Below are 13542 nucleotides of genomic sequence, written 5' to 3' on the forward strand. Positions count from 1 at the left end.
TGCCGACCGGGCCATAGCCGAAAGAAGGCTACAGCGCGGTCGGCTTATTCTGGATGGGCGTCCATGGATGTCCTCCCAGAATCCTGCTCTCGCGCGCCCCCTGGGGCGCGCACCTGAGAACATCTGTGACCGCCGGGTCCAGAGGACCTGGCGCATCACGGTAAACGGCCGCTGATCGCGGCTGTTTACCATGTGATCGCTCCCTCCCCTCTCTGTACCGATCAGTACAGTGTGGAAAGAGAGGGCGAGGGATCGGATGGTAGCAGCGCTGTGGGCTGGATGTGTAGTGCCCACAGCGCTGCTTAGTGACAAATACAGTCACATCCATCCATTCATGCTCAGCCATCCCTCCATACTCTAATGCCCTGCAATACTCTGCAATATCCCTAAATACTCTGCAATACCCCGCAATACCCCGCAATACCCCGCAATACCCTGCAATACCCTGCAATACCCTGCACTACTCTGCACTACTCTGCACTACTCCGTCATAACCAGCAATACCCAGCCATACTCTGCAATACCCAGCCATACCTAGTCATACTCAGCGATACCCTGCAATACCCAGCCATGCGCAGCCATACCCAGCCATGCGCAGCCATACCCAGCCATGCGCAGCCATACCCAGCCATACCCTGCCATACTCTGCCATACTCTGCCATACTCTGCCATACTCTGCCATACTCTGCCATACTCGGCCTCTGTATGTGGCCAGGCTGTGGAAGTCTCACACATGTGGTATTGCCGTACTCAGGAGTAGGAGAATCTATTTTGGGGTGTCATTTTTGGTATGTACATGCTATGTGTTAGAAATATTGTATAAATAGACAACTTTGTGTTAAAAAAAAAATGTGTTTTAACCACTTCCCGCCGCCGTCATATGATGTCCTTGACTTTGTGCGGGGATATCTGAATGATGGGTACAGCTACAGGCATCATTCAGATATCAGCTTTTTCAGCCGGTGATTCCCTACACCATAAGAATGATCATAGCGGCTGTTCCACTGCTTGATCGTTCTTATGGGAGGCGAGAGGGGACACCGCCCCTTCCCGCCGCCCTCCGGTGCTTCTACCGACTCACCGCTACGATTGAAGCCAGGATCGTTTTTTTTTATTTATTTCAGGCTTCCCAACCTAGAGGTGAGATGTGGGGTCTTATTGACCCCATATCTAACTGTAAAGAGGACCTGTCATGCCAAATTCCTATTACAAGGGATGTTTATATTCCTTGTAATAGGAATAAAAGTGATCAAAAAAATTTTTTTTTTTTTTGGAAAAAAGTGTCAAACTAAAATAAATAAAGTAAAATGAACAATAAAAAGAAAAAAATTTTTTTTTAAAGCGCCCCTGTCCATGTGCTCGCATGCAGAAGTGAATGCACACGTAAGTCCCGCCCACATATGAAAACGGTGTTCAAACCACACATGTGAGGTATCGGTGCGAACGTTAGAGCGAGAGCAATCATTTTAGTCCTAGACCTCCTCTGTAACTCAAAACATGTAACCAGTAAAAAATTTTAAAGCGTTGCCTATGGGGATTTTTAAGTGGCGAAGTTTGGCGCCATTCCCATTCGCCATTTTCCCCAAAAAAAAAAGCGTTCAAAAAATTGCTGAGCAAATACCGTGCGAGATAAAAAGTTGCAACAACTGCCATTGTATTCTCTAGGGTCTTTGCTAAAAAAAACATATATAATGTTTTGGGGTTCTATGTAATTTTCTAGCAAATAAATGATGATTTTTACATGTAGGAGAGAAATGTCAGAATTGGCCTGGGTGCTCCAGAATGCCTGCAGGTGCTCCCTGCATGTTGGGCCTAAAATGTGACCACGCTGTGTAAAAGTCTCACACATGTGGTATCGCCATACTCAGGAGTAATAGCAGAATGTGTTTTGGGGTGTAATTTGTGGTTTACATATGCGGTGTGAGAAATAACCTGCTAATATGACAATTTTGTGGAAAAAAAAAAAAAGAAAAAAAAAAATCTTGATTTTGCAAAGAATTGTGGGAAAAAAAATGAAAAATGATAACTTCAAAAAGCTCACCATGCATCTTTCTAAATACCTTGGAATGTCTCCTTTCCAAAAAGGGGTCATTTGGGGGGTATTTGTACTTTTCTGGCATGTTAGGGTCCCAAGAATATAGATAGGCCGTCAGTAATTCAGGTGTGATCAATTTTCAAATATTGGCACCATAGCTTTTGGACTCTATAACTAACTCTCACAAAGACCAAATAATATACACCAATTTGTACTTATTTTTACCAAAGATATGTAGCAGTATAAATTGTGGCCAAAATTTATGAAGAAAAATGACTAATTTGCTAAATTTTATAACAGAAACAAAGAAAATTTCATTCTTTTACTGAATTTTCAGTCTTTTTTTCTTTTATAGCGCAAAAAATAAAAAACACAATGGTGATTAAATACCACCAAAAGAAAGCTCTATTTGTGTGAAAAAAAGGACAAAAATTTCATATGGGTACAGTGTTGCATGACTGAGTAATTGTCATTCAAAATGTGAGAGCACCGAAAGCTGAAAATTGGTCTGGTTAGGAAGGGGGTTTAAGTGCCCAGTTGTCAAGTGGTTAATGGCTGTGTCTTGAATTATTTTGAGGGAACAGAAAATTTACACAAGCTGTACACTCACTACTTTACATTGTAGCAAAGTGTCATTTCTTCAGTGTTGTCACATGAAAAGACATAATAAAATATTTACACAAGTGTGTGTGTGTGTGTGTGTGTGTGTGTGTGTGTGTGTGTGTGTGTGTGTGTGTGTGTATATGTGTATGTATGTATGTATATGTGTATATATAACATACAGTGGGGACGAAAAGTATTCAGACCCCCTTACATTTTTCACTCTTTGTTATATTGCAGCCATATGCTAAAATCATTTAAGTTAATTTTTTCCTCATTAATGTACACACAGCACCCCATATTGACAAAAAACACAGAATTGTTGACATTTTTGAAGATTTATTAAAAAAAAAAAAACTGAAATATCACATGGTCCTAAGTATTCAGACCCTTTGCTCGGTATTTAGTAGAAGCACCCTTTTGATCTAATACAGCCATGAGTCATTTTGGGAAAGATGCAACAAGTTTTTCACACCTGGATTTGGGGATCCTCTGCCATTCCTCCTTGCAGATCCTCTCCAGTTCTGTCAGGTTGGATGGTAAACGTTGGTGGACAGTCATTTTTAGGTCTCTCCAGAGATGCTCAATTGGGTTTAAGTCAGGGCTCTGGCTGGGCCATTCAAGAACAGTCACGGAGTTGTTGTGAAGCCACTCCTTTGTTATTTTAGCTGTGTGCTTAGGGTCATTGTCATGTTGGAAGGTAAACCTTCGGCCCAGTCTGAGGTTCTGAGCACTCTGGAGAAAGTTTTCATTCAGGATATCCCTGTACTTGGCGGCATTCTTCTTTCCCTTGATTGCAACCAGTCATCCTATCCCTGCAGCTGAAAAACACCCCCACAGCATGATGCTGCCACCACCATGCTTCACTGTTGGGACTGTATTGGACAGGTGATGAGCAGTGCCTGGTTTTCTCCACACATACCGCTTAGAATTAAGGCCAAAAAGTTCTATCCTGGTCTCATCAGACCAAAGAATCTTATTTCTCACAATCTTGGAGTCCTTCAGGTGTTTTTTTAGCAAACTTTATGCGGGCTTTCATGTGTCTTGCACTGAGGAGAGGCTTCCGTCGGGCCACTCTGCCATAAAGCCCCGACTGGTGAAGGGCTGCAGTGATGGTTGACTTTCTACAACTTTCTCCCATCTCCCGACTGCATCTCTGGAGCTCAGCCACAGTAATCTTTGGGTTCTTCTTTACCTCTCTCACCTAGGCTCTTCTCCCCCAATAGCTCAGTTTGGCCGGACGGCCAGCTCTAGGAAGGGTTCTGGTTTAAGGATTTAAAGGATTATGGAGGCCACTGTGCTCTTAGGAACCTTAAGTGCAGCAGACATTTTTTTAGTAACCTTGGCCAGATTTGTGCCTTGCCACAATTCTGTCTCTGAGCTCTTCAGGCAGTTCATTTGACCTCATGATTCTCATTTGCTCTGACATGCACTGTGAGCTGTAAGGTCTTATATAGAGAGGTGTGTTGCTGTCCTAATCAAGTCCAATCAGTATAATCAAACACAGCTGGACTCAAATTAAGGTGTAGAACCATCTTAAGGATGATCAGAAGAAATGGACAGCACCTGAGTTAAATATATGAGTGTCACAGCAAAGCGTCCGAATACTTAGGACCATGTGATATTTCAGTTTTTCTTTTTTAATAAACCTGCAAAAATGTCAACAATTCTGTGTTTTTCTGTCAATATGGGGTGCTGTGTGTACATTAATGAGGAAAAAAAATGAACTTAAACGATTTTAGCAAATGGCTGCAATATAACAAAGAGTGAAAAATTTAAGGGGGTCTGAATACTTTCTGTCCCCACTGTGTGTGTATATATATATATATATATATATATATATATATATATATATATATAATCTCACATATACATACATACAGTATGCTCATGGGTGTCCACAAGGGGGGGTCAAGTGCCCCCCCCTGGAATCGGCAAGGTGACAGTGTGGGCAGTGCCGGCTAAACTGTGCCCGATGGCAGATAAACATGCACATCAGTACACAATCACAGATCACTGCCCAAGTCAGACCTAAAGTGCAGAGCTGCAGCAGTTTGCCGAGTGCTGGAACGCTCCCTGCGCTTCTACACTCAGCTGAGTAGACATCAGTTACACTTCTCTGTCAGAAGAAGTGAACTCCGCCCACAGATCATTTCTAGTCCCCGCCTCTGACATGATGTCATTCAGAGGCCGGGACAGGAAGAGAGAGAGGCACCGCAAGGGGCGTGCATGTTGTTGGAATTAGGTAAGTAAGCAATGGCAGAAAGAGGAGAATTACAATATATGTTGCAGTGAATCTTTTCCAGTGCACAGGACTGGTTAATGTCTTGGGAACTGTGGTGGGTTTTGTGATTGGGGGTTAATTAAGCCATTAGCCAGTAATATGCAGCATGAAGAGGTTAATGTACTGACACTAGCCACTAATTCAGCAAAAGGCGTTAATGAACACTGCCATTGATCTCTAATGCATTAGTGGCCAATAGCATTTAATTAACCCCATTGTGCTGCATTAGTGGTCAGTGTCAGTGTTAACCTATTCCTGCTGCAATACAGAGGGGTAATCAACACTGCCACTGGCCAATACGGCATTAAGCCCCATACACACTATATGATTTTCTGCAGATTTTTGTCTTCAGATTTACCAAAACCATGTAGTGAAAGGGCCTACCTGATTGCCTACAAATTGAAACACTTAAGGTTTGATCTCATATTATATGGTTTTCGTAAATCTGAAGACAAGAACCTGCAGAAAATCTAATATTGTGTATGGGGCTTTAGAGATCAATGGCAGTGTTCATTAACCCCTTGAGCTGAATTAGTGGCCAATGTCAGTGTTAATTAGCTCCTTCATGCTGCATGGTTTTAAATTAGCATATCACCACTGACCATCTATGCTGGGGCTAATATTGCAGCTACTGCCCCAATACTGGTGGTTATTATTGCAGAAACTGACACCAATACTGGGGATTATTATTACAGAAACTGACACCAATGCTGGCGGTCATTATTGCAGAAACTGACACCAACGCTGGGGCTTAATATTGCAGAAACTGACACCAGGTCAACCACATCCACTGGTAAACTAGCAGAGGCTTCAACAACAGTTCCCACATCTTGGCCACTGCAAAACCAGGTACACCCCCCCCCAAAAAAAAATGTGGCAGTGGAAGGGGGGAGGGTTATCACGCTTTATGTGATAATGACTAAGCCCCTCCCCTTCACAACATTATCAAAAAGGGGCGGGGCATGAGTGACTTTAAAATGATGCCCCCCTGAAAAAAGTTCTGCGGACGCCCATGAGTAAGGATGAGCTCCGGCGTGTTCGCATGGCGCACGTGCCGAGCCCGCCAGGAAGTCGGCACGGCGCAGCGCTAATCACAGGCAGGGAGACATTTCCCGATCTCTGCAGCCGCACATCGGGAAATGTCTCACTGCTTGTGATTAGCGCTGCGCCGTGCCGACTTCCTGGCGGGCTCGGCACGTGCGCCATGCGAACACGCCGGAGCTCATCCCTACCCATGAGTATACTGTATAAATTGTGAGATTGGGGGCGATTAAACTCAAGCAGTATGTGTATTTGCAATGGGTTGTGCCAGTCCAAAACTGTATTTTAGGGCATGGCAGCCCACTTTTATTCAATAAATGGAAAATTCACATGTATATAAGTTGCCCACACAGGGGTTTCTCCCACACAAACAAAAATACTGAGTCACCTGGCTCGCTTGTTGGCAGCACTGCTGCTCCTCTTACCAGTGTCTTTGACTGTGTTGTCCAGCTCTCCTGGAACACTTGGCTCTCTAGCCTTTAGTTACAGTGCCCTGCTGCACAGCCAACCTCTGGCCTATGGATTTGGGTTTTCCTGACACCCCCGATAGGAGCTGATCTGACACCTGGAACTGAGACCTGCTCTCTCCTGTCTGGGCGCTCTGACCCCTCGATGAGACCTCTGTCTCATGGCTTCTGGCTGAGGCCCCCTGACCCTGGGTGAGACCTTTCATCTCCCATACTGGGAGTGGTCTCCAAACTGGGAGCTCTGAGCTATCCTCAGACCTAAGTATATAATGACCCTGCACACCTGTGTAGTCAGCCAGGTTGCAGGCATCTAGCAAAACCCTGACACAGGATTGACTGTTCTGACCCAGAACTACAAATGCTGGAGAAAGCCAAAAACACAGCTTTCTCCACTCAAAAATTATAGTTCTGAACCTAGCATTAACCCTAAATGCAAATTCTGTGTCACATTTTCAAATATTCTTACAGTAACCGAGCCTGTGTGTGTGTGTGTGTGTGTATATATATATATATATATATATATATATATATATACACACACACACACACACAGTGCACTCTGAGATGTTTATTGACTTTTGACTGCAGAGGAACTACTGTGGGATTTTTCATTACTGTTGATACTATTCATCACTTATTCTCCTTTTTGCTAGGTTAATCTTGCTTTAGTTATATGGTAATTTATACTAAACTGCTAGAATGATCCTAACCTATGTACGTTTTTTTAATTTCTATTTTATCTAGTGTTCCTGGCCTCAGAGCGTTGCCTAATCTCCTAGTTCTAGACCTCAGCTTCAATGCAGTTTTTGATATGGATGTGTTTAAGACATGCAGCCAACTAACCACTTTGATATTGTCCTACAACAAAATTAGAAGCATGAAGACTCTGCCAACCCTTGCACACCTTACGAAGTTGCATTTGAACTCAAATAAGGTAATACATATAGGAAAACTAATCTGTTAAGGGCTTCACTGTAAACACAGAAGCCATCTGTGTTTACAAGGACAGCTTTCCTCTGTGGCTCGTGGCTCTTACAGGTCCTTACCCTGCACGCACTCACAGCGGGGCACAGTGGGGACAGATGCTGACCAAGTATCTCTTGGCAATTGAGAGAGAGAGGTGGAGCAGCCTACACTGCCTGGAAGTACTGGAGTCGGGCCGGGTAGGTGAGATGTGAGGAAGCTTCCTGGGGGCTGGCATAGCACACCCTAAACCCTACATTCTGTATGTAGTTTACTCCTCAACCCTGCACTCTGTACACAGCACAGCCCTGAACTCTACACTCTTTATGTAGCACTCATCAGAGCTCTGCACTCTGTACGTAGCGCATCCCTAAACCCTGCACTCCTTTATGTAGTGCACTCCTCGACCCTGCACTCTGTATGCAGCACACTACTGAAATCTGCACTCTGTAAGCTGTATACTTCTGAGTACTCCTATGTATCTGATTGGATACATAGTCTTACAGATACAACCAGCCCTTTGAGTATATTGCTGATGCTTCCCACAATAAAATTGAGTTTGACACCCCTTCGGTAGATGATACACTATATTACCAAAAGTATTGGGATGCCAAACTCGCTCATCCATGTCTTTATAGACCTTGCTTTGTGCACTGGTCCAAATCATTTGGTGGATGGGGGATTATGGTGTGGGGTTGTTTTTCAGGGGTTGGGCTTGCCCCTTATTTCCAGTAAAGGGAACTCTTAAGGCGTCAGCATACCAAGACATTTTGGACAATTTCATGCTCACTTTGTGGGAGCAGTTTGGGGATGGCCCCTTCCTGTTCCAACATTACTGCGCACCAGTGCACAAACAATGACAACAGAGTGGAAACATAACCATAAACAAATAACTAGCGAAACAGCATAGGATATACAGTGGGGACGAAAAGTATTCAGACCCCCTTACATTTTTCACTCTTTGTTATATTGCAGCCATTTGCTAAAATCATTTAAGTTCATTTTTTTTGCTCATTAATGTACACACAATACCCAATATTGACAGAAGAACACAGAATTGTTGACATTTTTGCAGATTTATTAAAAAAGAAAAACTAAAATATCACATGGTCCTAAGTATTCAGACCCTTTGCTCAGTATTTAGTAGAAGCACCCTTTTGATCTAATACAGCCATGAGTCTTTTTGGGAAAGATGCAACAAGTTTTTCACACCTGGATTTGGGGATCCTCTGCCATTCCTCCTTGCAGATCCTCTCCAGTTCTATCAGGTTGGATGGTAAACGTTGGTGGACAGCCATTTTTAGGTCTCTCCAGAGATGCTCAATTGGGTTTAAGTCAGGGCTCTGGCTGGGCCATTCAAGAACAGTCATGGAGTTGTTGTGAAGCCACTCCTTCGTTATTTTAGCTGTGTGCTTAGGGTCATTGTCTTGTTGGAAGGTAAACCTTCGGCCCAGTCTGAGGTTCTGAGCACTCTGGAGAAGGTTTTCATCCAGGATATCCCTGTACTTGGCTGCATTCATCTTTCCCTCGATTGCAACCAGTCGTCCTGTCCCTGCAGCTGAAAAACACCCCCACAGCATGATGCTGCCACCACCATACTTCACTGTTGGGACTGTATTGGACAGGTGATGAGCAGTGCCTGGTTTTCTCCACACATACCACTAAGAATTAAGGCCAAAAAGTTCTTGCTTGGTCTCATCAGACCAGAGAATCTTATTTCTCACAATCTTGGAGTCCTTCAGGTGTTTTTTTAGCAAACTCCATGCGGGCTTTTATGTGTCTTGCACTGAGGAGAGGCTTCCGTCGGGCCACTCTGCCATAAAGCCCTGACTAGTGGAGGGCTGCAGTGATGGTTGACTTTCTACAACTTTCTCCCATCTCCCGACTGCATCTCTGGAGCTCAGCCACAGTGATCTTTGGGTTCTTCTTTACCTCTCTCACCAAGGCTCTTCTCCCCCGATAGCTCAGTTTGGTCGGACGGCCAGCTCTAGGAAGGGTTCTGGTCATCCCAAATGTCTTCCATTTAAGGATTATGGAGGCCACTGTGCTCTTAGGAACCTTAAGTGCAGCAGAAATATTTTTGTAACCTTGACCAGATCTGTGCCTTGCCACAATTTTGTCTCTGAGCTCTTCAGGCAGTTACTTTGACCTCATGATTCTCATTTGCTCTGACATGCACTGTGAGCTGTAAGGTCTTATATAGACAGGTGTGTTGCTTTCCTAATCAAGTCCAACCAGTATAATCAACACACAGCTGGACTCAAATAAAGGTGTAGAACCATCTCAATGATGATCAGAAGAAATGGACAGCACCTGAGTTAAATATATGAGTGTCACAGCATATACTTTCTGTCCCCACTGTATACATAAATGCAATTGCATTGCCCATATAACTGCAGAAGGCAGATTATGTAGAGTGCACAGTATAATTCAGGCTGTCTAGCATTCAGTGGTCTATAGCCTTTGATCCTGTTAATAAAAAGTATATTTTTTCAGTCAAGTCATTCCTGTCATTTTGTTAGGGCTGATAATTCTGAATTTTGACCACGGCAATGTTGATGTAATGTGGAAAGAATGATCCACACCCCAGTTGTTGCTCTTAAAATTTCTTAATTTTATTGAATAGCCACAGTGAACAAACGCAGATTAAGTCAGTTGACGCGTTTCAGCCTATAAGCCCTTAGTCATAACCATAATGTTGATGTAATGCCTTTTCTGAGAAGGAGGTTAATTTGAGTTTTTCTACTATCTTCCATATAAAATGTATGGGGTAACAAGAAATTCTGTGCAGCCAAGAAAAGAGGGTAACAATAAGCAGCTAACATAACCAAAAAGATATACACATGTAACAAAAAATAAAAATGATGTGTAGCGCTAAAAGTTCAACAAAATGTCCAACAAATGACAGGGATGTCAAGAAACATATAGAAAAAATCCTCCATATAAATAAGATTCAAAATTATCAGTGACTTCGTGTGAAGAACATAGCAAATGTGTGACATCTGAGGTGGACACAGAGGAGACACACTACCACCAACTGTAAGGAGGCTTACCAGATGACGTGGACCCAAGGGGGCATCTCTAGAGATGAACACATGGTGAGAGGGACCCATCAGCGTCCGGTTGGTTCTCGGACTTCCACTTTCATCATTATCCTGGAACATCCATCACTATCCACCACCGAAGCCTGACTTGATCCAGTCGGACGTATGCCCCCTTGGGTCCACGTCATCTGGTAAGCCTCCTTACAGTTGGTGGTGGTGTGTCTCCTCTGTGTCCACCTCAGATGTCACACATTTGCTATGTTCTTCACACAAAGTCACTGATATTTTTTAATCTTATTTATACGGAGGACTTTTTCTATATGTTTCTTGACATCCCTGTCATTTGTTGGACATTTTGTTGAACTTTTAGCGCTACACATAATTTTTGTTTTTTGTTACATGTGCATATAAAATGTATAACTGATCTTCTATACAGTTAAATACTATCATATATATTTTAATTTTTAGTTTGATCTGTTTTAGATATGTTATGTATTTTTTAGTTGTTAGATAATCCTATTCACTTTTTATGGTTAGTTATAGGCACTCTTTTTAAAGAATAAGTTTACCTTTTTGGGGCATGTTAAATGTTAAGAGCATGCTAAGATGTAACATGCTCCAGCACCTCTTCCTGCACATCTGATCTCCTCCCCTCCATGTGACAGTGAGTGGGAGTTCTTCTCCCCATACCCCCTGCTGCATTTGAAAGTGGCACATCTGTGCAGGGCACACAGCTGCATCATTCTTTCACAGGAATATGTGAATGAGAAACCACCATAGCAGGTGGTATGAAATTCTCAATGGGCTGCGAGGACACTGATGAGTGCCCTCATAGTCCACTGACATGTCCTTCAGCTTTCTAACAGAAAGCCCATATAGAGGTATGGGCAGAAAGCCCCAGGACATATCTTCAGGAGCCTGACATTGTATCCATGATCCGGTGTTCACAGGTGCAATGCTCTGCAGGCTCCTGTGCAATAAATAATAAATGCACATTTTTTTTCCTGCAAAAATATGTGCATTTATTATTTTTTATAGAATGGTGAATTGAGCCTTAAAGGGCCTGTTTACACCTGGTGGAGAGCTAGATTTTTCTGCATAAGAAATCCTCTGCAAGTGCACACAGAAAACAATGGTGTTCTGTGTGTCCCATTTGCACTAACACACAGCTGTCAGCTGCTAGGCAGTGGTGTGGAAAAATGCAATATGTCTTCATTTTTCCGCACTGCTTCACCACTCTCTGCACCCCTGCACTTGAATGTCACTTTGTGACTTTGCATTGACATCTCTCTAGCAATCCGTATAAAATAGCTGTGAATCTCTGGAAAAAGTGACTGTACTTTCAAAGTGTGCTTGCGCAATACGTGACTTCAGATGCATCAAAATCATCCCTCCTTTTCCAGTTGGCTGAAAGTACTTCTCTTTCTTGTTCATTGAGAGACACAGACATTTTGAAACTGTTGGGTTTTACTGCCAACTACAGGAGGATTGGACATTGGCAAACTAAAAAACAGGCAGCTCCAGAAAAAATATTCACTTAATTTTCTCACTACTGTACATCGCTGCTTGAACAGATCTGTACATTTCCTGAGCATATAGTTGCCAACATTGTAAAAAAGTTTATAAGGACACTTTTTTGCCTGTAGGCGGAGTCTTATAATTACAGGGCGGGGCATTAGTTAGTAGGCCTGGTATTACGGGGAAAGAAAAATGTTGTCAGAGTCTGAGATGAATGTGGGATGGAGAGAGAAAGAAAGAGATAGGGCGGGACAGAGGGAAGGAGAGAGAAGGAAGGAAAGAAGGAGGGGTGGAGGGACAGCAGGCCCAGGTCCTACACTACAATAGAAATATGTGCTTAACAAGAAAGTTTAACAATCAGCAGATAAAGATACTCCAAACACCTGGTGTTAGCTCTTCAATCATCCCAGCACCATGGTTGTTATAGTGTCTGGATGATTGAAGCGCCATATTTCTATTATTACATTGTAATATAAAATGAAATCATTCAACTCACCATACTGCAGAATCAAGGGGAGCCCTGAGTGTGTCACTTGCCACGTCGCCTGCCACCAGATGCTATCAGGTGCCTCCAGCAGAGTCCCTCCTTACATCAGGCATTCTCAGCAGAGTCCCTCCTTACATCAGGTGCCCCCAGCAAAGTCCGCCCTTACATCAGTTGCCCCCAGCAGAGTCCGCCCTTACATCAGTTGCCCCCAGCAGAGTCCACCCTTACATCAGGTGCCCCCAGCAGAATCCACCCTTATATCAGGCATTCCCAGCAGAGTCCGCCCTTACATCAGGCATTCCCAGCAGAGTCCGCCCTTACATCAGGCATTCCCAGCAGAGTCCGCCCTTACATCAGGCATTCCCAGCAGAGTCCGCCATTACAACAGGTGCCCCAGCAGAGTCCGTCCTTACATCAGGTGCCCACAGCAGAGTCCACCCCTACATCAGGTGCCCCCAGCAGATTCCGTGCTTACATCAGGTGCCCCTAGCGGAGCCGCTTCTTACATCAGGTGCCCCCCAGTGGAGCCCTCCTTACATCAGTTTCCCCAGCAGCGTAGTCCCTCCTTACCCCAGGCATTCTTAGCAGAGTCCGCCCTTACATCAGGTGCCCCCAGCAGAGTCCGCCCTTACATCAGGTGCCTCCAGCGGAGTCCGCCCTTACATCAGGTGCCTCCAGCAGAGTCCGCCCTTACATCAGGTGCCCCAGCAGAGTCCACCCTTACATCAGGTGCCCCCATCAGAGTCCGCACTTACATCAGGTGCCCCCAGCAGAGTCCGCCCTTACTTCAGGTGCCCCCAGCAGAGTCTGTCCTTACATCAGGTGCCCACAGCAGAGTCCACCCCTACACCAGGTGCCCCCAGCAGATTCTGTCCTTACATCAGGTGCCCCCCAGCGGAGCCCCTTCTTACATCAGGTGCCCCCAGCAGAGCCCCTCCATACATCAGTGTCCCCAGCAGCGGAGCCCCTCCTTACATCAGTGTCCCCAGCAGCTGAGCCTGAGTCCTTACATCAGTGTCCCCAGAGGTGCCCCTCCTTACATCAGTGTCCCTGGCAGTGGAGCCCCTCCTTACATCAGTGTCCCTGGCAGCGGAGCCCCTCCT

The 13542-nt window shown here is 44.4% G+C and overlaps 1 protein-coding gene across 2 annotated transcripts in view; it reads left to right on the forward strand.

Annotated features, from left to right (window-relative positions):
* The window catches only part of LOC141134483 (uncharacterized), a 167896-nt gene that overhangs the window by 26929 nt on the left and 127425 nt on the right, over positions 1 to 13542 (forward strand). For both annotated transcript variants that reach the window (XM_073624007.1, XM_073624005.1), the window contains exon 5: positions 7172 to 7361. In XM_073624007.1, coding sequence (XP_073480108.1) covers positions 7172 to 7361 — 190 coding nt within the window. The remainder of the gene's footprint in view (positions 1 to 7171; positions 7362 to 13542) is intronic.

This window comes from Aquarana catesbeiana, linkage group LG03, assembly GCF_042186555.1.
Source record: "Aquarana catesbeiana isolate 2022-GZ linkage group LG03, ASM4218655v1, whole genome shotgun sequence".
Classification (NCBI taxonomy): Eukaryota; Metazoa; Chordata; class Amphibia; order Anura; family Ranidae; genus Aquarana; species Aquarana catesbeiana.